The following is a 26,024-nucleotide window of genomic DNA, read 5'->3' as shown; positions in this document are numbered from 1 at the left end:
TCCATCTAGAATAATAGAGACTCCCAGGAGAGACTAAGGATGCGAGAGGCCATTTAGAAAGAGTCCCTGACCAAGGGGGCTCACAGCTGTGGCCTGAAAGGGATACAACTTGCTGAGAGCCTCTTCCCTTCCTCTTCCCTGTGTTCCTCCAAGACCTGACATTCTGCTAGAGAAGAGCCATCATGTGCCATCCACTGTGGTGAGCCTCCAGTGAAAGGGGACAAGAGGGCAGGAGGAGCAAGGGAGGGATCTGGGTACCTGTACTGTGCCCCTGCTATGGGGCTAAATGACTGAATAGACTGCTTCCATGGGCGTCCAGGTAGAGGTGGGCCATAAGGGTGTGGGGGAGATTTGCAGTTCAGGAGTCTGTTTGTGAGGATGGACTTCAGAATTTCAGCAACAGCCAGAACAGGAATGAATCTGCCCTGTGGAGTGCGAGCACAGGAAACAGAAGCTGAACCTTGGGGCCCTGGAGTGAAAGAGGGAACTCTACCACTTAGATCACAACCTTTGTACGCCACCCGGTTCTGAGTGTTTAAGCACCTACTTGCCTTAATACCTCAGGCAATGTGAGGAAGGGGGCATTGCCCACTACGTCCCACCTTTGCATGGGGATACTGAGGCTCCCAGCCCAAGGTCCCCAAGCTGGAGAGTGGCAAAGCTTGTGTGGCCTGTCCAGGACTCCCTCCTTAAGACCCAGCATCCCAGCTCACTTGCCTGGACTGTGAGAGGGCCCTTTTGAAGTGGCTGTCCCTGGTGCAGTGAGGCAGTATGGCCAGATCTTTAATGAAATACCTCCTGTTCAAAGGCCAAAAAGTGCTGGGGGTTGGCTTTTGCCCACCTCCGCTCCCTTTCTCAGAGGAGTTGCAGGTGGCTGTGCCCATGATTCTTTTCTGAAAGACCCTGTCTCAGGTTGCTCTGGAAGCCTGAGAGAAGGCTTCTTGCAAGCTCTGGGTCTTCAGGAGCTCCTTTGCTGGTCTCCTTTGCCCCAGCTCCACCTCTAAATGCTTTATGTTGTGGCAATTGAAGGGCCTTTAGGAAGAGCATAGAGACAGAGGGACTCGCCTCAGGCCCCACAGAGAGGGTGACGGGCATGGGCATGTGAACCCAGGTGATCCCATTGCAGAGCACATGCAGATGCTGAAAATGTACCTCTTAGTTTGAGAGACATAGTACAGTTTTAGTACTGCCTGCGGATTTCCCTGATGCATTCGTGTTTCGGGAGGCTCGAGCCAATGGCCTAGGGAACACAGGGGCAGCCTCCATGGTCATAGTCCAGCAGCTGAGGCTGCCTGGATAGATGGTGGCAAAGTCACCAGCAGAGGCTGGGTAGCATTCAGAGCAGCCCCATGGGGTCCCAGAAGCTTCCTCCATCTCCTCACTGTGTCTTGCATGGAGCTTGGACCCCTTTGATAAGGCCGGGCGATGAGGCCCCATGATGTGATGCCACAGCACGTGACTGTGATGGTCAGTGCAGGAGCAGCTCACATGCCACCCAAGCACATTCCAGTGGCTCCTTGAACATCGTCCATGAGAATGGCTCATAGAAGCAGCACTTCCTTCCCCCAGCACATTTCTTAGCTCTTTCTCTTTGTATTTTGGGCGCCATGGCTGCTTCTCACTCCTCATGAATGTCTCACCCTCTCTTTATGCATGCCAACTAAATATATACACATGGGTAAAGTGTATTCTGTATCACGAATTAAATATATTTTGAAGAAATCATATGCCATGAATGAAACCACAGTCAAACTCAGCAGTAAAATTAGAAGTCTCTGTCCATGTAGACAGATCCTTCTTCCTTGTCAGTGAAGACAGCTATCTCACTCAGCTCAGCCCAGCCCTTCTCACCCTGCCCTGGATGTGGCAGACAGTGACACCTCATGCTATTTCAAGCAGCTGGGCTGCTTGACTTTCAAACTATACAAGACTTGGTCAACTAAGCCCAGTGGTAGTCTGACACCTTACCCACCCCACTGAGAAGCCCTGCTGGTGGGCTAAGAAATACTCACTGAGCATCTACCACCTGTGAGCATGGGGTCACACCTTGGTGGGCAGAAAGACCTGGTCTCTATTCTGGTGGAGTTTCTGACCCTTCCCTAATAACACACATAAGGAAACCAAAACCAGTGAGGAAAGTTAGCAGTGGAGAGAGAACCTGAACTCAAGCCCCTGACTCCCCATCACCACCACTGCCAACAACTGAGGCCTTACCTGCTGTTACAACCTCAGAGAACTGGTTTCCCTTAAAGAAGTGTGACATGGGGGGAACTCAGCATCTTCCTCCCACCTCTTCCCTGAGCCCGTGAGGGTGGGATGGGGGAGCTGCTTCTTGCAAATATAGACAGTGACCCCTGAAGTGAGAGTCTTTCTGGACAGTCTGAAGGTTGGGAGTTAGGCCCAGGGTCCTTGTGTTCCTGTTCTTTTGGGGCCCAACATCTAATCACAGAGCTCCATCAAAATCCATAAAGAACGCTCAGTCCAGGTGACAACCAGATGGAGATATGGCAGGAGAATCACTGGGACAGAAACTATAGCTTCAGCAGAGTGTGTGGATGTGAAGAGGAGGGGTATTGAGGTACATATGAGTGAGCTCAGCTGACTTTTCAAAACACTGCTGTGGGAGAGAATGAATCTTATGAAGGTGCTAGCCCACCGTGTTAGTAAGGAGCAATGCGGTGTGGTCAGAGTTTCACATGGGCAGGTCATTCCCTCAGCGGGAGAGGTGGTGACAGACTAGGGCTTCCTTCCTCCGAGCCTCCCTTTCTACATCTTCAGGTGGCTCCTGTGAGAATGAGCAGCACAGATTTGGAAGGGCTTTTGGCAGCACCCGGTGGAGTCAGCCTCTATTCTCACTCTTGTTCTGTGCAAGGACCATTTTCCCTGCACTTTGCTCCCTCCATGGTCTTGCTGAAGTCCTCTCTCTCCCTGAGCCTATGATCTCCCATGTGGATGCTGTTGACCCTTCATCTTCCTTGGAAGGTTCTGTGACCGGGATGAAGACACAGCAGTTCAGTGCCCTGGGCAACCATGCTGGCCTCCTGCAGTGGGCAGCCATACCTACGTACATGTGCTGGCAAATCTGTGGCTCTGGGCGAGTGTGAGCTGGGCTCTCTGGGCCTTTTACAGACTGTTTATGATGTGCCACTGTGGTAACTGCCCACAGTTAGTTATCCCACAGGCCTGGGGACAATGGAACAAAGTGAAAGGAAAGAAACTATTAAAAGGTCAAGAACCTCAAACATCACTCAGTAATTCATCCTCTGCTTGTTTAACCTCTTGGTTGCAAGAACTTCTCTCCTACATCATCCTCTGCCTGTGTCCTCTGTTTCAGTTTGAGATGCAGCATGGCCTTTGGAGTCAGGCAGACATGGGCTTGTGTGTCACTTCCTCTACCTAGCTGTGAGCGGTGTACCTGGGCACTTGCTGGGCCTCAGCTTTCTATCTGTAACATGGGCTTAGTGACCCCAGCCGCCCATTGGACAGTGTGCTGGCCAGTGAAACTGCAGCATGAAGAGCTCATGAGACAGTTCATGGTCAGTAGGTTGTCACTGGAGCTCTGAACCAGGGGTAGTCAGCTTCGGAGTTTAGTCTTAGCCTCACTATGTCATATATATGCTCTCTTTCCTGTCACACATAGATACACACACACACACACATCCATGTGCATAGGTGCACTTTCAGTCACATTCAGACTTCAGAACTCCCCACTGAGACGGCCCGCTAGAACAAGGACCTGTACAGATTTGCTGCTCCTCCTCTGCTGTGCTCTTTGCTTTCCTGCTGAGCTGAAGGCTTCTGCCTATGCAAGGCTATCCTGTCCTTCTCCAGAGCCCAAGCACCCCTGCCCCATCTGTCCCAGCAAATGTATGTGTCTCTTCCTTAGAACCAGGCATGCCTACTACCATGAGTGACCCTGGAATGACCCTACTAGGGCAGTGAGGCTCTTGTTCTCACTTGGAAGTGAAGTCAAGGATGGGCACTGCAGCGCACTGTAACAAGAATGTGCCAATGCTGTAGCAGCCAGCAGACTCTCTGCTGTCTGCTGCCCCTGTGCAACTACCAAGTCCTTTTGCTTTCCAGTCTGCACCAGGTCTCCCCATGTGAAAACCTGCCGTGTCCCAGGGAATGCATGACCAGCAGCAGGACCTTTTCACACCATGGTCCTGTGGGGCCGGCCTCTCTGTGCCCCTCGCCAGCATCAGGCCTCATCTCTCTTCCCTCCAGGTAGAGGAGTTCAGGTCTGAGATGCGGGCCTTTGGGGCAGCTGACACAAACTGGGGATTCTCTGGTGCTCTGCAATCTAAAAGATGTGGTCCAGGTGACGCTTTTGTGATGTGGCCTGCTACATTGGGCCAAAGCCTTCTCTTGCAGACCACCTGCATCAGGGGGTCGATAATCCACACAGATGTGTCTTACCACTGATCCTTGACTGCCAGCAGCACAATGGAAAGGCATCCTGCCAGAGGATAATGCCGCTAAGGATAATCCCGGCTGAGCACTGCCACTCAACTTCTGCCTGCGTCTTTGAAATGGGAGTCACAATAGCACCTATCTTGAAGGATTAAAAGGGTTTTAAAAATGGAAGCATGGCATGTACATGGTCTCTTTAGTAGCCCATAAGAAAGATATCCCCATTTTACAGAGTGAAGTGTCCTCCCAGAGGCCCAGAAGCTAGTGCAAAGCCACTGAGCAAGCCAGGATTTGGTCCGTCACTTCTGTCCCCCACCCCACACTAAGATGGGGAGGTGCAGCTCAGTGGGAAGTGGACTGAAGGGGGCCTGTCTGAGCCCAACATAGAAGAGGAAGTGACTGTACCTCATATCAGAATCTGGAAACCCATCAGTGACCCCACTTCTGGTTCACAGATTCCCAGAACAGATGTCCTGAGCTTTCCTCGAAGCACCCATGGCTCTGTAGGAGAGGGCAGAGCTCTGATGTAACCCATGGCAGGCTAGTCAGGCTTACAGGAGTATCTGGCGATGGCTGGGGATGGGGAGTGTGAGCACACACCTGGCGACTCTGCGTGTAGTTGTGCCCAAGAAGCTCAGTGGGGAGATTTGGAGTCTTGATAAGACCAAGAGTGCACGCATGCACGGCTATGTGTGACTGTTAGCAGGGCAGACACACATGACACAGTGCTCTGGGTGGGCCGGGAGGTTAATTACATTTTCTGGTTGGCTGAAAGTTACTCAGCGGCACCTCATTGTTCCAACCCTTGTTGAGTGTTTTTCTTCCTCAGATGTCTGCATCCCTTGCTTTTGAAGAGAAATGATGACAGCCTGAAGGGTACACACAAAGGGTGATGAGGGGTGGGGGGTGGTCTGTAGAAGGGCTGGCTTCCCCTAATCTCTGCAGGCCTTCTGGAATCACGGCGTGCAGCCGAGTACCAGAGGCTGTGGGCTGGAGAGAGATGGACTGGCAGGCTCCTGCTCCATCGGAAAAGCACTTTGTAGAAACAGGAGCACTCTGGGGTGTGGCAGCTGCTATGAAATCATGGAGATGTCACAGGACCCTAAGTGTGTGCCTGGCAGGGACATCGCCATCGTAACTGCTGCCCTGGGTACACAGGCAGGTTCCTTCCAGTGTCAGGCTCTGCTCCCCCAGCCCAGTCCTGAAGCCAAGTCAAGCCTGCAGGCCCCACTAGCTCTCAAGTAGCCCTGGGCCTTTTTATACTTGTTTTCCAGGTGAAGATAGTGAGACTGATTTGCCAGTGGACTCAAACACGGAGCCCCTGCTTGACTGTCTGCCTCATGAACTTCTGTAGCACCAAACCCTATGCAGCACAGTTACCCAGTGGGCAGCCACTGCCTGCCTGCTGCCTCTTACACCGTTGTGGGGAAAAGGACATCTGAAGCTTTCTCAGCCCTCCTGGCAGAGCTAGGGGCATATTTCTGCCCGGAGCTGTACACTTGGGGTAGCACTGACCAAGGGTCTTTCTACAAGGCAGATGCAGTGAATGGGAGGGACAAACACCAGACAGCACCCTCCCAGCACACACGCCCGGAGGAGGGGAGATGGGAAAGGACTCTAAATCAAAATTTACCACTACCTATGTGACCTTGGCAAGTGGCTCAACTTCTCTGAGCCTTTGTTTTGTCATTTTAAAAACTAGGATATTAATAATTGCTTCACAGGATTTAGGTGGATGAAATGAGATTGTGGATGTGCGTCTCAGTGCTTAACATTATCGTTTATGTGAACCATAACATTATCATTTTGCCCACCCTGATGAGGAAAGATGCGATCTGAGAGCAGGAGGTCGGATGGGATGAGTTTGTCCCTGAGTCTCTGGCCTACCTTCCAGGACCAGCAGCTGCATCAGATTCCACCTCTGCCTCCCGGGCGACAGGGCAAGGCTCAGCCCTCAAAACCCTCAGAATCCCACCTCTAAAAGGGGTCCATCCATCCCCATCGGGGTCAGCAGTCTTGAACGTGAGATAGTAGTCTTCGCTCTCCCCAAGTGAGAAATCCTTCCTGGTACTACCCACTTTCAGAGGGAGCGTCAACCCATGTAGTCCAAACACTGCATGAGCAAACCCATGGGTTACAGATGCTGCTGTGTTCACCACAGAGCACTGTGTCCACACCAAGCCCAGAATTCCATCTGCAGCCAAATTCCAGGGCTGGAAATAATGAGGCAAATTGTCCCTCATCACTGATTAACTTTCAAGTTGCTCCACTGAACTGGGTGCAGTTGAAGTTTTAGCAAGTCTCCAGAGAACTCCAGGCAGCTTCAGTTTCAGCCTTGTAAAGAACTGTTAAGATCCAATCAAAATAAATAAAGTCAGATCCAGGAAAGCGATGTGTTTGTGACTACAGACCAAACACTCAGGATATTCATGCAGGGCCCAACACCTCGCTTTTTTCAGAGATTCCTCACACTAGACTGGCATGGGCCCATGATCTCATTGGTCTGCCTGCTCAGAAGTCTGGAGCTGTCCTCATGAGTCTCTCACCCCTGAGTGACAAGAGGGGAAGCCAGGGCTGAGCACTGGGCTCAGACAGGGACTGGACGGTCCCATTCTTGTGGCTGGAAACAGCAGGAATCCCATCCATTCACCTAACACTGACAATGTATCAATGGAAGGGCCAGGCATATAGCTCAGCAACACAAGCACCTGCCTGGCAAGTGCAAGGTCCTGAGTTCGATTCCTGACACCAAAAAGAATGTGAAACATAGACATGCAGTCTAATCATGGACCCAGAAACTGTAACAGGAGATACCAAAGCCACCAAATGTTAGTGACGCACTTGTGTACCCTTGGCACACAGAGCATTGTGACCCCTGGGAGTCAAGTCAGAAGGTGCTAAACCAGCTCGGCACCACTATCATAGCCCTTCAATTTGCCCTCATCCCTTGCCCCTTATGATTCTGGATACCAGGTGAGGTCCGGACAGGGCTTCCGAGGAACTCAGCCTTCCCTCCCTGCGGAGCTCAGGTCCCTTTCCCACCCAGCCTTGCACCCTTCCCTGGCCTCTGTGACCACCTGGTGCTCTGGCAAATCAAAAGTATTTGAGAGGAAACTGTGCAGTACCAGGAACCACTTCCCCTGTTTTGAGGTTCAGCTGCCAACAGGGAAGCCACGGAGGTTCCCCCACATAGACATCTGTGCCCTGGGTACATCAGGCCAACCCTCTGAGATGGCTGTCATGCTGGAGAGGAAGGCCTGGGGGAACAGGGGAGCTGCTGGGGCCTACTCTTGAGAGAGCTGTCTTGGTCCCCACCAGCTGGTACCACATTTGCCCACCCAGCCACCCCGAGCCACCATCCACCCACACCAAGGATGAGTCCTGAGCGCTGCTCCTTACTGCCCCCACACAGAGCTGAAAGGCCCCTTGTGCCACCCCGCCTGCCACCACTGGTTCCTCTTACCTCATAAACGGCTAATTTGTTACATATTTTCTGACGCTGTAAATGGGAGAACAAAGACCTTTTCTCTCTCATATTTTTGTTCAATTATGTTTGTGGGGGAACCTGATCCCATTGTAAAGGGGCCGGGGATCTGGGATGGAAGCCTCCAGGCTTGCTGACCTCCCAAGCCCCAAGAGTGGCTGAGGCTATGGGGCCTGGGTGTGGCATGGCAGACGATTCCTGCCTGATCTCCACCCAGCAGATGCAGTCTCAGCAGCAGGTCGAAGAGGAGTGGCTCTTTCTGCTGACAGGCAGACACAGTGAGGAGGGTCTTCTCCACAGTGGGCAGGGGCTGGGTGGGAGTCAGTGTGCCTGTCTGTGTACCAACAACCCCTCTCTGGACCTGAGGCTCACCCCCACCCTGGCCGCCCAGAGCAGGGGAAGGGGCTGTATTTTGGTAAAGTATCCCAAGTCAGAGAAACCCTGCGCTGCACCATTTCTGAACCCCCTCTAATCCTGAGGCTTTGGTTCATGCTGGCCTTTTGCCTAACTCCCCTCTACATCTGGGTTTCCATGTGGCCCCTTTCACTGTCTTTTGAAAAATCACACTTAGTGGTTCTGATGGGGGAGAAGGACATGGCCTCTAGGGGTTGCTCCTCCAGACCTCTGTCACCCCAGTGCCTCCTGTCTGCTCCCCTCTTTATGTCTTCTTCCATCCTTTCTTCCACCCAGCTGGTGGCCTCACACATAAGGCCCTGCATAGGTCCTGGGGGCTATGAGGAAGTGACACGGATAAAATCACAAATTATCCTTGTTCATCCACCACTTAGTGGCTGTGTGACCTCAGGCTCTCTCATCACTCTGTGTTCCTTTGCCTCCTCTACAAAATGGGAATAAAAATTAGAACTGATCCACAGAGTTGTGAGACTTCATTGAAATGATACTTGTGATGGACTTTGCACAATGCCTGGCGTAGAACAAATGGCCAGCGGTAGTTGATATTGTTATTAAAATACCCAAAAGTTAGATAAACATTAATCAGTACATGCATGAGGACAAACTACTGTGAGTACCTGGAGGAAAGATAGGAGGAGAAGATGCTGGAAGGTGGCTCCTGAGCTAATTGGGGGCTAGGGAAGGAGTTTTCAAGAGTGATGCTTCAGCCTGGCAGTAGTTGAAATATAAATAAAAGTTTGTGAGCCAAAAAGGGGGATGGTGGGAAGGGCATACCTGGCCGATGGGTCAGCATGTGCAAAGACTGGGTGGGAAAGAAATAGCACATTTTTAACAACTGTGCAGGAGCACATAGGACCAAGAAAAACAGAGTAGAGAAGACAAGGAGCAACGTGACCTAGAGAGAAGCAGGCCTCTCCTGAGGACCCTGCTCCTCCTCCTAGCGCAGAGGGGAGGATGAGGGAGTTAAGCCTGGGAATACCATGGTCTTGTTCATGATTTTTAAACATTTACCCACCAATGCACCCTCTCTCCCTGCATCAGGTCAGGGATGCTCAGGAGAGAAGATGTAGCTGGCCCCTGGGCCTCATGATGCAAAATCCTGGAGCTCGGCACTTCCAGCAGCAATGGGAAGCACTAGTCAAAGAGAGTGTGGAAGGAGAGGAGGTTGAAGGCACAGATCCAGAAGCAGCCCGTTCAGAGTTACAGTGGAGGTGGATGGACCTCCATTTGTGAAGCAGGGACTGAGTCACATTAATCTCTGTGCCTCTGGGCCCCTACACACCTGTCTCTCTCTCTCTCTCTCTCTCTCTCTCTCTCTCTCTCTCTCTCTCTCTCTCTCTCTCTCTCCTCTCTCTCTCTCTCTCTCTCTCTGTCTCTCTCTCTCTCTCTCTGTCTCTCTCTCTCTCTCTCTCTCTCTCTCTCACACACACACACACACACACACACACACACACACACACACAAGCTTCTTACACTCAGGTCATTCAGAGCCAGAGCTGTCCTGGGGTACACAGAGGCTCTGGCCTTCAGCTGTGTTTCCTGGACAAAGGAGCCCACGAAAAGGAGATAGACAGACTAGAGCTGAGAGGCTTAGGGAGCAGATGAGACTCCAGGTGGAGCAGAGTCGTGGACAAGTGGGGGCCGGCAAGGTCTCCCCTGCCTTGGCAGGACCTGGGGGCAGGTTCAGGCAGGACCATTCTAGGCAGAGCTAAGGGCTGAGGTAGGCGATCTTTACTCTACCCCTGTGGATCCTGGAAGCAGATTGGCCCCTTCAGTTGGCTCTCTTGGGAGTCTTCTGCGCCCCTGGCTCAGCCTGCCCTCCCAGGTCAGACCTGCACAGCAAGGAGGCCTTTGGATAGCGTGGAGCTTCCCGTCTGCAATGTAAGCAGATCTTTGCGCATCTAGAGTGTCTGACTTCTCTGTGTTCTTATCCCAAGACTAAAGCTCAAATTTCACTTGCACATTCTTTTGCCTTGGGTCTAAAAACACTTTCGTTTTCAGTGGTGGGGGTGGGAGGAATTCAGGGTACAGGAGACCCGAGCTGACCAAGGGAAGCAGACAGATGCTTGACCCTAGCTTTAGCCTGCATCCTCTGGCTTGCTCTGTGACCTTGGGCACTTTCTTGCCCTCTCTGCCTCTGTGTGTCCCCTATGCACCTTGCAGGATCTGAGAGTGCTCTCACCGGAGTGTCCCTCAGTGGTCCCCTTCTCCAGGGTTCCCATCTGTTGCTAGGAAGTGTTTCCTGTTAGTTCGAACAGAATTCAGAAGCTGTGCTTCAACCTTGCGGGATTCCCGCAAGGCCAGGTTTGATGTGGTGTTTACCCCCTGGACTGTCAGCACACAGGGTGCCTCACTTTCCTTCCCGTCCTTCTGTGTGTGCCCCTCCTTATTCAGGTGTTTATTTGAGGAAGACTGGGGGTTTAGCAGGTGAAGGAGTGAGGGACCATACTCCACCTTGAGGCACTAGCATGGGGGCAGTACAGGGATGCAGAGGGCCTCAGAGGCCAGAGCTGGACAATGGTAGCCACTCAAGCCAGAAGACTGCCCTGCCCTCCAACTTCTTCTGCACCCCTGAAGCCTCAGGGCCTCCTCCCCTATCCTGGCCTGAGCTGAGGCTATTTCCTGCCTATCCTCTGTGCTTGCCAATCCTCTCTCCATGCAGTAGCCAGAGAGCAGCTTCTAAACCCAAAACCTGACTGGTAACGCCCTGCTTAATAACCTCTGGTTCCATCCCACACCCTCTTTCCACTGGCTGGCAGTGGGTGGGAGCCCTGTGCCCACTAGCCTCACGCAGCACCCCCATTCCTTTGACGCAGGCTGCTGACACCTAGAATTCCTGGGGGTCACCCTTGAGAATCCCTTGTTTGTGGCCCCTACTCCTGCTGCTGAGCTCCCATAGGAAGCCGTCTACCCCTCAGCCGCAGCCTTAAGAGTGGTGCATTAGCCTGTGGCAAGTTCTTCTAGGGATCCTCCTCCCTGGCTCTACCCATGCTAGACTGTGTGTCCTCAAAGATGGAAAGGATGCTTGTTTGGCTCCAGGAGCCAGCACAGTGTCAGTAGGAATTCAGCCCACACATGCTAATCTCAGGCTCCTCCTCAGTACACCTGCAGGATCTTTCAGGATCCACCCTGGCTCATAGAAATCAGGAGTGTGTGTGTGTGTGTGTGTGTGTGTTCTAATAAAGGGTAACAAATACTCATGAGGCTTTGAAAATATTAGTCTTAGGCAGGCAGAACAAATATTCTCCCCATTTGACAGGTAAGTAAACTGAGGTACAGGGAGGCGCAGGGCCTTCCCACATCCTCACATCACATCACTGAAGGAACTGGAACACTGAAACAGCCTGCATGAAGCAGGTGCCAGGTTTGAAGCTGTTCTGAGCCTTGCCCGTTTGCTGCTCTCTGGTAACTGTGGCTCTTGCATGTGTCATATCAAAACTGAGTGCTCACAGAGCCCCCACCACCCACCCTTGGCCCCCCGAAGGTGCCCACTCCAATCTAGCCTTTACTGGCAGCTGCCCAAGACCAAAGCAGAGCAAAGGTCCTCCCAGCCCTGGAAAGCTTGTGCAACCCCTACCCCCTCCTCCCTGCAAATTGGTAATTGCTGTGTGGTCAGACCAAAGGAATTAGACAGGCCCTCTAGGAATTTCATACTGATTTTGCAAATGAAAATGGAGACTTGTCTTTTGAAGTCTAGGCAGCTGTGTCAGCAGGGCAGGTCTGGGACAGCAGGGAAAATAAAAATGGCATACCTCTAGCCAATAGAAGGGACTGCTCGCTAACAATCACAATGACTGTGCTGGAGACCACCACTGGCTGATGGCCTCCCATGGGGACCTGGTTCCTCCCACTGCCTCAGTCAGCACATCTGTAGTTCCCCACCCATTTCAGCCTCCCTGAGTGACTGGCTGATGGTCAGGAAGAGAGGCGCAGTGTGTGTTGCACAGACAAAGACCTGAGCTAAGCCACTGACTACAGACCTCTCCTATACCATCGTTAAACTCACGGCACACTTCCCAGGAACAACCTTTAATCCTTTTCCACCCAGTTCATCTTTCTCAGCTCAGCCCGACCCCTTTGTTCTTGCACTAAGTCCCAGCCTGGGTTACAAACTCACCCTGGGAGGCCCCAAACCTCCCGTGTTCTCCTTTTATCATTAGCTTATCATTTGGCTTTACAATTACCTCTTTCCTCCATCTCCTCCATCACTTTGAAGTTGCTCCAAGTTTATAACTGAGTGTAGATTGGGCTAGAAACTTTTCTGGGATTTCCCACTATCTGTTACTTTCTTTTCCCCGTGGGCAGTGCATTCAGTTAGGTCGGGATTGGTTCCTAGAAAAGCAGAGAGAGATTGACAGCCGGAGGGGAAGCAGGAAGAGCATGGGTTAAAGCAGCAGAGCCCCTTTCCAGGCACAGAGCCCAGCGCTGGGGAGCATGAATAGCACTTATTTGTCTGAGCCTTGGGCTCCCTGTCTGTAAAGTGGGATCACTGTTAGAATAAATAAGCTTCCATATGCATAGCGCCTGGAACCACAGACCATTTCGTTTATTATGAAGTAGTGGGCTGTCCTGTCCTAAGATTGGCCCTGAGGGCTTCCTTTCAGGGCTGAGTAAGACAATTTCTCCTGTACTCATGTCTCACAAAGATCCTATGGCTCATCAAGGTCCCCCAGCTGGTCTGGGCTGGAGTCCACAGCACAAAGATCTAGATGTCTGGTCTCTGTTGGGTCTCTCCATACCAAAAATCTGAAAATCAAGGGACCCATCTCCCCCTCAAAGGCAGACCCCACATGAACACCTTTCCTGGAGACCCCTGTTCTGGGACAGCCCCTTAAGCCTCCCTGCCCGGCAGAATGCTGCTGTCATTGTGTGGGTGGCTCCAGATTTATGAGCATTTCTTGGCACGACTTGAAGGACAGAGGAGGAACACTGAGATCTTTAAGGGTGGTCTCTGGGTGGAGCAGCCAGGCATTCAGAGATGAGAAGTAAAGGAAGCTCGGTGAGTCAGGCCTTCCGATGCCTGCCCAGGAGAGCACTGAGAAACCAGCCTGAGCCTTGGGCGGGAGAAGGATGTGGCCAACCCTGCTATGTCGACCCGGCAGCTTCCTGAGTGGGGGCCATCTGTACTCAAATCTGAGTCTGCGGTTCTTGGGGGGGGGGGCTGGAATTAGGAGAAGAGGCTGGTGAGGCGTGCAGAGCTGTGCTCACCTCAGTCCAACCTCCCCACTCCACTCGTGCCTCCTGGAGTCCAGCACCTGCATAGCTCCCCACACTCCTCTACTCGGATTCCAGTGACTTCAAGCACCAGAAAGACCTGCCCCCTCCTCACTATTGCCTTTGTGCTGGAACGTCTCCTTCTGGGCAAACCAATGCCACCTGGGCTCCCTGTTTCCAGACTTCCGTGGGATACGGCGGCAGATGTGTATGTAGCACAGGGAAAAGGAAGTCCAAATATTTCTTGCCTCCCCCACCATCTTCCTCCTTCCTGGACAGGGCCTTGAGTCCACACCTTGGGCCCTCGTAGCTGAGCTCCCTCTCCAAAGCCCGTGGCTCTGCCTGCATTCAGATTCCTGTTCCCTGCTTTTCCCCTAAAGGCTCCCCCTGCTGCCGCTCCTCTGTCCATACCTTTGTGAATATTACGTCGTTCAATGCTCTCTGGTCACTCTGTATTTCCTGCTCCTCTACCCTGTAAGGCCTGCTGCTGCCGGGGAGCCCTCTGCTCTGCCCACATGCTCGGATCTCCACACAGCTCCTCCTGTATCTCCTTCGGCCTTTTTTCACTAGCATTCTGTGGTAGCCTTACTCAGACATCTAATCTTACTGTTACACCATTGAGATCAATGGCCATACTTTTTTCTTGCTAACACTCTCTGACCTACTAGATAGTTTACTTATCATTTTGCTTATTGCCAACTTTGTCCTAATGGAATGAAACCTCCCTTAGATCAAGAAGCTTTATTTGTTGTATTTTCTGTGAGTCCTGGGTTCCCTCTGCCCTCAGTGGGCCCAACCTGCCAAGCCACCTCTACCCAACAGTTAGCAGGAAAGGCAGACAAAAACAGATAAAAACAGACATAAACAGAGGTTGTGGGGGCAGATCCTGAGTGGTCAGCTGGACAAAGGAGGGCTGTGGAACCTAAGTCAAGGGGTGCCAGGCATGGAGTGGTATCTGGTACATACCATTTATTCAATGAAGGTTTAAGTCGGTCCCTTTCACAGGTGGGTAAACCAAGGTCTAAACAAGGAAATGACTTGCCTGTGGCTTCACAGTGAAGCATCAGATGGTAGCTGGATATCTGCCCCTCTCTCAGCCCAGAGCCAGGCTCTGGCTCCAGGAAACCTCGTGTTTATTTGGCTGCCTGCTGCTCGGTAGCCTCATGTCCGGAGACAAGATTCCGTGCCGGAAGCCAAGGAGACTCAGAACCCTGAGCAGGAAGCCAGGAAGTAGTCGGCACTGCTTTGGTGCTGTCAATGGGGCAAAGAGAATAAATAAATAATAACATTTGGAGCTTGGCAGGCTGTAACCTTTGCATCAATGTCCCCAAGACAGGGAAAGCTTCCTATGAGGCACAGCTGCTCCTTGCCCCTCCCCAGGATGCTGACAGATGAGTCTACCCCAAGGTCCAGAGAGCTCAACCCCACTCAGTCCTTAGCGTGGCACATACTGAGTCCCAGTGGGGAGAGGCTCTGGAAGCGTGTCCTGGGATGCCTTTGGCTTAGATTCCTCACCCCTTCTCCTTCCAACTGACCACTCGGGACCTGGCCTCACCAGATTGTGTCTGTCCTTCATCCCAGTGGTTGGGTGGAGGTGGCTTTAAGGACCCAATGGGGGCAGAGGGAATCCAGGATCTGTCAACTGGACCTGGATTTGAATCTCAGTTCTGGTTCTCTAGAGTAGGACTCTGAGCAAGAGACTTCATCATCTCTAAGGCCTCAGTTTCTACCTTTGTCACGTCCGAATCATGACCTTTATCTGGAAGGATTATGGTGTGATCTGGTTTCCTGTGTCTCCACCGTGGTACCTGTAATTTCTAACCTCACTCCCTATCATTCTCCTTGTCTGCTCAGCTCCAGATGCCTGACCTCTGCTTCTCCTCACATGCACCTGCTGACCCTCCTTCCCCACCTGTCCTGCTTGGTTTCCTTTTTGTAATATCTTCTATGTTAGTTTTCCAGAGACACAGGAACTGATAGAAGATAGACAGATAGATAGATAGATCTGTATCTATCACTGACTATATAGTTGTGTGTGTGTGTGTATGTATGTATGTGTAGAAAGACTAACAGAAAGCCTGAGCAAGAGAAAAGAACTGGAGACAAGGCACAAGATATAGTTCCTAAGGGCACAGCCTTATGTCCCCCTCTCTTCAACCAGGCCCTACCTTCTGTTTCCATCACTTTGCAACATTGCCATCAAATTATGAAAATCCAGTAATAATTTAATCTACTGATGAAGTTAGAGTCCTCATGAACTAGTCACCTTCCGTTAGCTGGCAGCCAAGCCTCTAGCACATGGTCTTTGGGAAACATTTTAGAACCAACCATCACACCAGTCCACAGTTTGCAGGGTGCACTTGCAGTGGGAAACTCAAGGAAAAGTTGATGCTGTTGTTCAAGTCCAAGGTCCGTCTGCTGCAGAATTCCCCCTTCTTTGAAGTGGTTTTCTACTTTTTCTCTTAAGGCCTTCAACTACATGAGTCCCAGCCACATTATGAAGAGTCATCTTCCCCTCCGCAGAGTTTACTGATTTAAATGTCAACCTCATCTAAAAAATTTCTCCATAAAAACATCTAGAAAAATGTTTGATCAAATCTGGGGCCATGGCTTAGCCAAGGTGACACATAAAATTAACTATCATAACTTTACCCCTTGTTAACTTGGGGCCCATGGGCATTGCCTTAAGCTATACTTATTCTCCAGAGCAATACAGTGACAAGATTGATGTGTGACCCATGATGCAAAGCCTTGTATACAACCAAAAATATGCTAATCATTCCCCACAAGAGAATACAAAGTCCTTGTACAGTCCTTTTCCTTGGTCTCCTGTAACTCAAACACTATGATGTAAAGTTAATGACTTAAATCCTATGATACAAAGTTAATATATAAGGGAATAAGAGAAGGGAAAAAGCAAAATATTTGAGATATACACATCTCCTTGCACACATACACAAGCATCTTTATAACAAAATAGGAAGGAAACCTCAAGCCTAGTTCCCATAACTGGTCCCACGTGATGGTAGCTGTATTTATAACCATCTTTGTCCTCTGTCACCCCTCTGTGTTCCATTTGTCCTCAGCTGGAACCTCAGCTGTCTGTGTCTCTGATCCTAGCTGGTGACTTCAGTAAACTTCTACCCCTGAAGGGTAGAAGTTGTAGATATTGTAGCTTTCAGTTGACTTGATCACAGAACACAGCAGTGCTGAGCTACCCAAGATCTCATATTCTATACACTGTTCCTGCCTCCAGTGTGGACAAGCAGCCCAGTACCCACCATGGTCAGGACCCGTAGCCAAGCTTCCCTGTAAGGTATTTCTTGTCTCTGGACTTGAGGATCCAGCACGGCAGGATGCAGTCTTAGCTCCCAGGCTGGCAGAATCATTGCTGCGTGTCCAACAGCTAGATGCTGAGATTTTACTAATGTCTATTCTGTGTACCCCCAGCAGGAGAGCAGAACTTCTTGTTGGTTTTATCTCTGGTTTTCTCCCAGCCCCTGACCCGTGGGAGGTGCTCAGTGAGCATGGCTAAATAGCTTGGGCTCCGGGGCAGGTTAGCAGTACTTATGGATCCAACCCTGTGAGCCAGGCCTGTCCCAACAGGCCAAATCTCCTTCCTGACAAAGAGGGTCCCGCTGCCTTCTCCTCACAGTGTCATTACGGACCATCGAATGATCATGGGCCTCAGAGTCCACCATTCCAGCCCATCCAGAACTGTTTACCGAACTGATTGCTCTGGAATAATAAACCTGCCTCACCCTCCTGGCGCCAGCCTCACTCCATCCTAAGGCCACCTTTGAAGACATACTTAAACTCCCAGCCCACACTCCGCAAAAGCCATGGGCCACCTTGTGCCTGGAGAGCCTTGGCGAAGGGGGTTGCTAGGATGCTTGGGGGCTCTTGGTGGTCAGGCCTCCACATTGTCGTCTGGGAGAGTGAGGCCGCTCAAGCCTTGGCCTAGTGTTTGTTATTCCATGTCAAAGCCTTATCATAAACATTATCCTGGAGTGGGCCACCGAAGCTCCGAGGCTCCATGTGAGGAAGTTTGTTATTCTAAGGTGGCCTGGGAGTCTGAGCAGCACCAGACTGGGCAATTCAGAGTGACTGAGAAGGAAGCAGAAGTCAGGACCGGCACTTCACTTAAAGCCTGTGCATTTGTCTCACTTACAGTGATGGTCAGGGACATTTCTTCCCTTAAAATGAGTCTATGTGGTTGGAAACCACATCCAAAAACCGACCATAATCAGATCCCTGCTGAGAAGCAGCTGAAAGGCAGTTTGCTCAATGAATGAATGAATGAATGAGTGAATGAATGGGGTACAGCTTCCCTTTGGTTGGAACCATCAAGAATGAAGGACATGTTGCTTTGAAATCCTAGCTGTGGGAACCCAGTGTGAAACCAAATTGGCGAAGTTCAAGCCCCAATTCTGGCCTTTACCAGCTGTGTGGCCTTGGACCTGATTCCCCTCAGCTTCCCATCTGAAAATACGGGCATCGTCCCTGCTGGTTGTCTCCTGAGGGAGCCACGGGAGGCTCTCGTGACCAGTGGTAACTAATAGGACAGGCTGTCGGGCTAGCCCAAATGCTCATCTCACCCCTCTCCAGATGCATCATTTGGCAAGATGCTTAATCTTTCTTTGCTGCCTTTTCTAATCTTACCTCAGAATTACTGTAAAGATTAAATAATTTATAAAAGTCCTGATGCGTAGTAAGTACACAATAAACCAAGGATCCCAGTAATAAATGGGTGAAGATTACTACAAAGCGTACAGATTGTGGATCAGCATCCTTCTTTCTCCTGTATCCTCTGAGTGGTCACTGTTGTTACATGAAAGAAGAGAGAAGGCAGAGGTCTGAAGAGAGGCAAGGAGCAGGGATAATTCAGTGGGATAAGAGCCACTGAAGGAGTTTGTGCACAGGAGTCTGTGGAGACCCAAATCCCACCCAAGTGGACAGAGCCAAGCGTAACAAGTTTCAGTCTTAGTTCTGTCACTCTCCTGATAAAGGGTACGGATGAACCTTTTCAACGATCTGGCCATAATCTCCTATCTGCAGCACACCAACACCAGACATTCCTGGCTATTTCACAGAGATCTAGAAAGAAAATGGGTATGACAGTGAGTGTGGAGGAACACAGACCATGCCAGTAGAAATCTGGAGATCCTACCACAGCCTTCAGTCTAAGGACCTGAAGAGGGCCCTGGGCTGGGAGTCAGGGTACTGAGACTGAGCCCCTTCTGCTTCCATTCACAGTGTCATCTTGGGAAAGCCTACCTGCTCTGGGACCTCTGTCTCCTCTCCTTTTTCATATGCTGAGGGCATAGGATGAAATCAATGATTCTCAAACTGGACTCCAGGATATCCAACCATGAGCGTCCCTGCTACAGCGGTCACTGACTTGGCCTAACTTACAGGCGCTAGCATGACTTTCTTACATCACCAGCCAAGTTAACATTTCTGTCTGCTCCACATTTAGAGTTCCAAGCAAAGTTCTTTTGGAAAACAACAGCAACAGGAAAGGATTCCATGGCTAAAAATGGTTTGAACTCCTCTCAGTAGATGACCTCTAGGGTCCCTCCCAGCTCTAAGATCTAAGCTGGGAAGGTTTGAGGTCTATTTTCTACTAAGTTTTATTTAACCAACACATACTCAGCAGTACTACATGCCAGGACTATTCTTAACACCCTACAGATTGTAATATACTTAATCCTCTAGAATACCTCCCTACTGCATGAAGGCCATGTGACTGCAGAAGTGACTCCATGAGTCAAGAAGGGTCCAAGGGGGCCATTTCTCCTCCAGCCAGATCTTCTGACACCTAGGCCAATGACCTCACCACAGGTCAGGTGGTGCTTTGGCCAAGCAGATGTGTACTGAGGCCGGGTGTGGTCAAGGGAAGTCTGTGGGTCCAAGGCTCTCAGAGCAGGAGAAGGGATCAATTTGACATGGTAGCTTTCATACACGGCATATGCCGTGTGGGAGGAAGTGCCTGTTGCCTTAGCAATGTGCACAGTAACAGGGCCACCGCCTCCTGTAATCCATCCCCAGCCACCATGCTGCCATTGACACCCTGTACCAGATGGCTGCAGATCAGATTTCAGTGGTGGTGGCCAGAGCCCAGGGGCCTGGAGAAGGCTCTGAGGTGGGGTAGAGGTGGGGGTCTGACCTCATCGTTAGCCAGCTCATTAGGGAGAGCAGCCTGTGGTTCTGCATCCTGTGCATCTAGCTCTGCTGCCAGCTGCTAACAAACTAGATGGGGGTGAGTGGAGCGGCTCTCAGGAGCACAAGTTTGGCCCTGTTGCACATGTCAGAAATTTGGCCAGGTCATACATACCTATTTTAGAAGCTTTTTATTCAGATTATCTGTCTTCATTGGAAGTTCTACCATGTGGTAGTTTCCTATCTCAAAAGGCAGATAGAAATGCCCAGTTCCAAGGATGATTCTTAAGGGATTAACAAGCATCGTTGAACTAGAAAGTAGCCACAGCAGATGTCAAGATGCTAAAAGAAACAAGTGACATCTTTACATGGCACAATGCTGAATATACAAATTCAAGAATAAGTTGCAATTACGTCTTCAAGAAGCTCATAGCCTACTGAGTGGCTGGAACTAAATATAAACAACAACTTAATTTTCACACCATGGTAGAAGGAAGCATAGCACATTAATCACCTGGCACCATAATTATGCTGTATAACAACAGTGGAGTTTAGTGCTTATGCAGCTAGAGCCAATTGTGGACAGGTTCTGCTGATCTTCTTGGTTCACATATCTGGGAATTGCCCGCTGTTGGCTGGTCTAGGTCTCATCCTACAGCAGGCTGTTTTATTCTCAGGGCCATGGCAGAGGTATGTGAAGCAGCAGTAGCACCCCAATGTTTGCCCTATGTTATAGCTGTGTCTAGATGTCCCCCTAAATCTTCATGCAATCATAAATGGGGCTCTTGCAGTGGTGGCTGAATCCACTGTATATGCTAGGGTGTGTTTTTACTAAATTAGTCCACTGACTGGTTTGTCATAGTTCTGAGTGTAGATAATGGGAAGGCCCTCCCTGGGTGTGCGTGCCACCCAACCTAAGGCCTTTTAGCCTGCATAAAATACAAGGGACAGAAAGAAGTCTGCTGTGACTGCTCGTGGCTTGCTTCCTCTCTACCTCACTGCTTCCTGCCTCTGCCCACCGTGAACTCTTTCTCCCCTGCCATGCCACTTGACTTGCAGCCAGCCAACTGTGAACTGAAACCTCTATGAACTGTGAGCTAAATAAACCTTTCTGCACTTAACTTATGGATCTTGGGTATTTTCTGTCAGCAATGAGAAAAACAACTAAAACACCCGATTTTGTTTGTAAAGATTCCTGACATTATGTGGCTGAAGACAGTCCAATGTTAAAATAGAGGGGAGCTCTAAAATTCCATGTTGAGGGGCATGGGTATAGGGAGGATAAAGAGATGAGGCTATTAATCTGTAAGGTACTACCCACAGAGACCAGGGGAGCCAAAGGGAGAAACCTGGGAGGAAATTAGACCTGTCCAGATCATGCCCTTACTGAACTGCCTCTTTCCTCCAGGCTCCACTTCCTAAAACACAACAAGCAACTCAGTGTAGCACCCCATGATCCAATCACCTCTCAAACACATGAGGCCTCGGGTACCATTTTAGATCCAAACCATAACAAAGCCATGAAGGCTGTATAAGAAGTGAAGTTATTTGACCATGATGGGGACTAGGTGCCTGCCTAGGAGCTTTCCTGAAAACTAGTCCAATGACGGGGAGACAAAAGGGATGCTGAGTATTTTGGATAAGGAAGAAAAAGAGGGAAGCCATTTCAAAAGATGACTATCACAGAAGGGCACAGGTAGTGGGAGGGGCTGTTGCTGTGCATCCAGTGGGAAATTGGTGTGAGCCGAGAGCTTGGGCCTTGTCATCCATGGAACTGAGCAAACAGAATGAGCAGAGCCTCAGGACTGAGGGCACCGGCTGCAACTGGGAAGCAGCAGGGATGGAAGGCCTAAGGTCAAGGTCGCCTCCTGTCATTTTGCATAGGGATCGCAGCAAGCTTCTTCTCCCCATTGGTGATACATAACCTGTTGATGATCATGTTCATCCCTCCCCTTGGCCAAAGACTTCTGGAAATACTTACATGAACCTGGTTCCAGCTCCAGCTCCAGCCTAATGGCTGAAAGAGTGCCTTCCTCTTTCTGAGCCTCAGTTTCTGCATCTAAAATGGAAGTGCCGGGCTAGACAATCTTCCAAGGCCTTTGTACCCTGGGAACCATGAAAGTCATGACCCTCAAATGCTACAGCCTGTTGGGCTGCTCAGGAAATACCCAGGGAACCTCTGGAAAACAGAGATTCTGATTTTAGAAGATGAGGCCGAGCAACTGACTTTTGCATAGCACCCCAGCTGACCTGACACCTAGCGGTTCTGGCTGGGGACAGCTGCATCCCCAAGGCCAGGTGCAGTGGCCATAAGACAGAAGAACTGAGGACACATATGCCATCTGAATGAGAGTGTGGGCCGGGCTCTGAGGACCCAGCCCCTTGGACAACAAGGGCTTTTGGGTTGGGCCTTGGTGCCTAACTGGGCTTCTGTTTATTTGTTCCTTGTTTGCTTTGTTTTGTTGACATGTGTTTTTAATGAATGATCCTGCTTTTCCTAGAAGGCTTCTAAGCACGCAACACAAAAGAATTGAGAGAAAAACTTACCCAAAACTTCAAACCCAGTCTCAGAAGGGTCCTCACTTTGCCCATTATTAGATAAGTGGTTGAGTCCAGCAGGAGGAGCTCTGTGGAGAGGGCTGGAGCTAAGAGCAGGCATCAGTGCTCAGAGTGGTGGACAGAGGAGGAAGTGTGGAAGTGTTTGCTGAGCCAGCGGGTGCTGGGTCCTACACCCAAGCCTAGAGGGAAGAGGGCCATTCCCAGAGGACAGCCAGCCCTGAGCACCGCCCTGACTGCCCTCTCTTCCCTTGGCCAGGTGCTGTTTGCCCTGAACCAGACCCTGCTGCAGCATGAGAGTGTGCGGGCTGGGAGCCTGCAGGTGCCCTATACCACAGAGGACCTCATCAAGCACTACAACTGTGGAGACCTCAACGCTGTCATCTTCAACCATGACACATCCCAGGTGAGGTGCCTCCACTTCTCGGCCTGACAGCCTCTGGCTCACCAGCTGCAAAGACTCCAGGCCAGGCCCAGACGAACCTTCCTATCTTCTCCAGCCATGAGAAGCAGGAGCTCCAGTTACTCCCATTTATAGATGGGAAAACTGAGGTCCAGAGAAGGAAAGAGACCATTCAAGGCCAAATATTTTATTAGCTATTGATTATCGAGTTATCAAGAGCAGCAGTGTGAGCCAATCTACATGGCTCTGGGGTCTGAGATTCTGGATGCTTAACATGTAAAACCAGGGAAGTCTCCAAGAGGCTCAGTTCAAATTTTAGGAAATTAAGACCCTAGGGAATGAAAGCCCACAGTGATTCTGAGGTTGGACTTGAGTCCAGCACAGCTTTCTGTCCAGTTTGAAGTCCTAGAGAAAAATTTATCACCAAGCCAGTAGGCTCCAAGATAAATTCCAAACTCCTCACCCAACATTTAAGGCCCTTGGGGATCTGCCTCATCTGGTCTTGTCCTGGCCCAGGCCTCCCACCCCACAGGTCTTGCTTATTCTGGGAACCTATGGAAGTTCCGCTCTTCTCCTGATGCAGCTACTTCTTTCTTCCTCCCCTGGGTCCCTCCCACTTGGCCATGGTCAAATGATACCTGCTCTGAGACACCTTCCTGGTCCCTGGATGGAGTTCAGTATCCCCAGACATCTCCGGTCCTGACTTCCTCTGTAGTGATGCTTGAATCACCATTCATTCAAAAAGCATCTGAATTAGGCTAAAGAGGCCACTTCCTTCTCATGACACTAAGTGGGCTCAACCCCTTTTCTTCAGGCTTCCTCCTCCCACATGCACCCCAGCTGCACAGGACTCCTTACTATTCCAAGAACCCCCCTCAGTCTTGTCCACTTTCCACCAACAGCACCCTCTGCCGCCCCCCACTTTATCAAAAAAGTCTCAGTTCAATGAGGACACCTTCTCTGGATCGGAACCTGACCCATACTCCCACCCTCTCATTTATTATGCTTTACTTTTCCCATGGCCTGGAAGATCCTGCCACATGACAGATGCCTAATGTATACACTAGACACTACTTACGATCTGGCCCTGCACACTGAAATGATAGGCCCGTGAGGGCAGGATTCAGGTCCATTTTATTCATTTAAGTCTACCAACTGGCTAGTTCCAGGCCCAGGATATGACTGGGTGAATACTGGCTGAACAAATGGGTGAAATCAGTGTAAATGCCAGGCCCAGAGCTATGCAAAGGAATGTGGTGGGGAACCAGAGAGAATGGCCGTGGTGTGGTCCACCCTCTCCTGGCACTCTGCGTTGAGCCTTGGTAGGGGGAGCAACAGTGCTGCTAGAGTCTATGGCAGGGACAGCTAATGCAGATAGGACTGGTGCAGGAGGAAAGAGTCTTGCAAGGTGAGAAGCCACAAAAGACCTGGAATATTAGCCTTTGACAGGAGGAAGAATGGCCCAGTGGAGAAAGCCATATGCAAACAAGCCAGAGACAGGGAGCAGGGGAGGAGTGAACACCCATTCATTCTGAAGGTGTAGAGGTCGAGACCAGGAGCTTCTGTAACTGCTGCCCTCAGCCCTAGAACATGATCTCCCAAGGGTATGCTGCTCATTTCTGGCTCCCCACTGCCGAGGCACCTGAGGGCCTGGCACGAAGAATGTGTCAGTGAACCACTGCGGCCTGAGTTAGCTTGGAAAAGCTTGGAAGATGAAAGAAGAACAAGCTAGAGGAATTGCCAGAGATGGCTCAGGATTCTAAGGGCTGTGACTTGGCAGTGAGGAAGTAAGGGAGGACAGAGAATCCTGACCTCACAAAGGTTGTGGAATCCTCACCAGTGTGCCACGTTGTAGCAAGTCCTTGCCCTGCATCTGCCACTGGGGAAGAGGCTGGGGGAGCTCTGTGGCAGAGGAGCCCTGATCCCAACTCAGAACGAGATGGCTCTGATGGGGCCAGCCCTCAGGGAGGCCCTGCCCAGGTTATGACCTTAAGTAAAGGAAAGGAGGCACAGGGTGCAGGTGGCAAACTCAGATGTTCTTCGAGCTAAAGTGAGGTACTGAGTAGTCCTTGGCAATCAGGAATTTCATCAGGGGTCTTGCAGCTGTGGCTGTACCTAAAGTGGGAAAGGAGATGCATGGCTTGGTCCACCCAGATTAGATTAGCAAACCAGGCTGCACACAGGAGCACAGGTAGGATGGGCCCCTTGCTGAGAGGACAGCCCTTGTCCCAGAGGTAAGAATGAGGAAAGCCTAGTATCAGGGTAGCAGAGCTGAACCGCTGGCTGTGGCAGGTCTGCATCTGCAGCTGGAGGCCTGGAAGCCTGTGGGGAACTGAGGATATGAGGCTACAGGGCTAGTCACACCGCTTGCAATCAGATGGGGCTTTGGAGAGAGGAATCTACCCAATGAGCGTTCAAGTACAGGTGGCCAAGTGAAGCAAACTGGTGGTGGGGTGAGTGGGAACACGGGGCTCCTGAAAATGTGATTGTCAGGTAGAGGCAGGCTGTGCAAGGATGAGAAAATAGGAGTCCTAGAGAGTCATAACAAGGAGTGATGTGCTCAGAGATGCCTCAGGCTACTGCGTAAAGGATGATGAAGTGAGCTTTGGAGGCCATAGTTAAGACAGGTGCAGATCCAGGTTGATAATTCTGCCAACACCTCACACATGTCCTGCCCACTCGTCTCACTTTCTGAAGTGACTGTGCCTTGTTCTCACAGTCCCCATCCTGGGAAGACTACCTTGGGTGCCCAGTCAGCCTGAGGTATACAGCAGCTGCAGATACGTCTTATACAAATTCAAGTGTAAATTCTGACAGTGAAATATAGTTCAGGATCAAGTAATTAGCAGATGTGGAGCCATCTCCAGCCACAAAGCTGGGACTGTCCTGGAATGAGCCTCCCCTAATAGGGGAGAATAAGAATAAGTAAGAGGAATAAGTGGCCTCCCCTATGTGTCCCCTCATCCCTCATTGTACCCCATAGTACTCTTGTGGGCATCTCTGACTCTCCCCCTGGGTTGTGGGCCTCATCAAAGACAAGATACCCAGTTTAAGGAAGCTCTTTGGCTCCTGGCATAACAGACCTGGACTCATGGACATTCTCAGCAGGTCTCTGCTGAATGCTTGTGTAAAGGGCAGGGTATGTTGAGATCTGTGTCATTTGACCCAAGCATTAGACCTGACCCAGCCCTACCCAGGCATCTCCTTGTCACCCCATCCCAGACCTCTCCCTCTAGGACCCTGGAGACCTTGAATGTCCTGTTTAAAATGTTATCATGTGTCCTGCACTTATACTTGTCATGGGAGAGTTAAGCCCCCTGACAAGCCTAATGACATCATTAATTTGCTTCCATCCAAGCCCTGGCCCAAACCCAGGCC

The 26,024-nt window shown here is 50.7% G+C and overlaps 1 protein-coding gene across 1 annotated transcript in view; it reads left to right on the top strand.

The window, feature by feature from the left end:
* Positions 1-26,024, top strand: part of Trabd2b (TraB domain containing 2B) — a 206,884-nt gene that overhangs the window by 145,233 nt on the left and 35,627 nt on the right. Inside the window, exon 3 of the mRNA XM_003461469.3 lies at positions 22,503-22,649. Within this exon, the coding sequence (XP_003461517.2) occupies positions 22,503-22,649 (147 nt within the window). The remainder of the gene's footprint in view (positions 1-22,502; positions 22,650-26,024) is intronic.

Source organism: Cavia porcellus, unplaced genomic scaffold, assembly GCF_034190915.1.
Source record: "Cavia porcellus strain 051 isolate PalLab524CR breed Dunkin Hartley unplaced genomic scaffold, mCavPor4.1 scaffold_25, whole genome shotgun sequence".
Taxonomy (NCBI): Eukaryota; Metazoa; Chordata; class Mammalia; order Rodentia; family Caviidae; genus Cavia; species Cavia porcellus.
The sequence above is the reverse complement of the archived record's forward strand: the minus strand, read 5'-3'. Positions and strand labels throughout refer to the sequence as shown.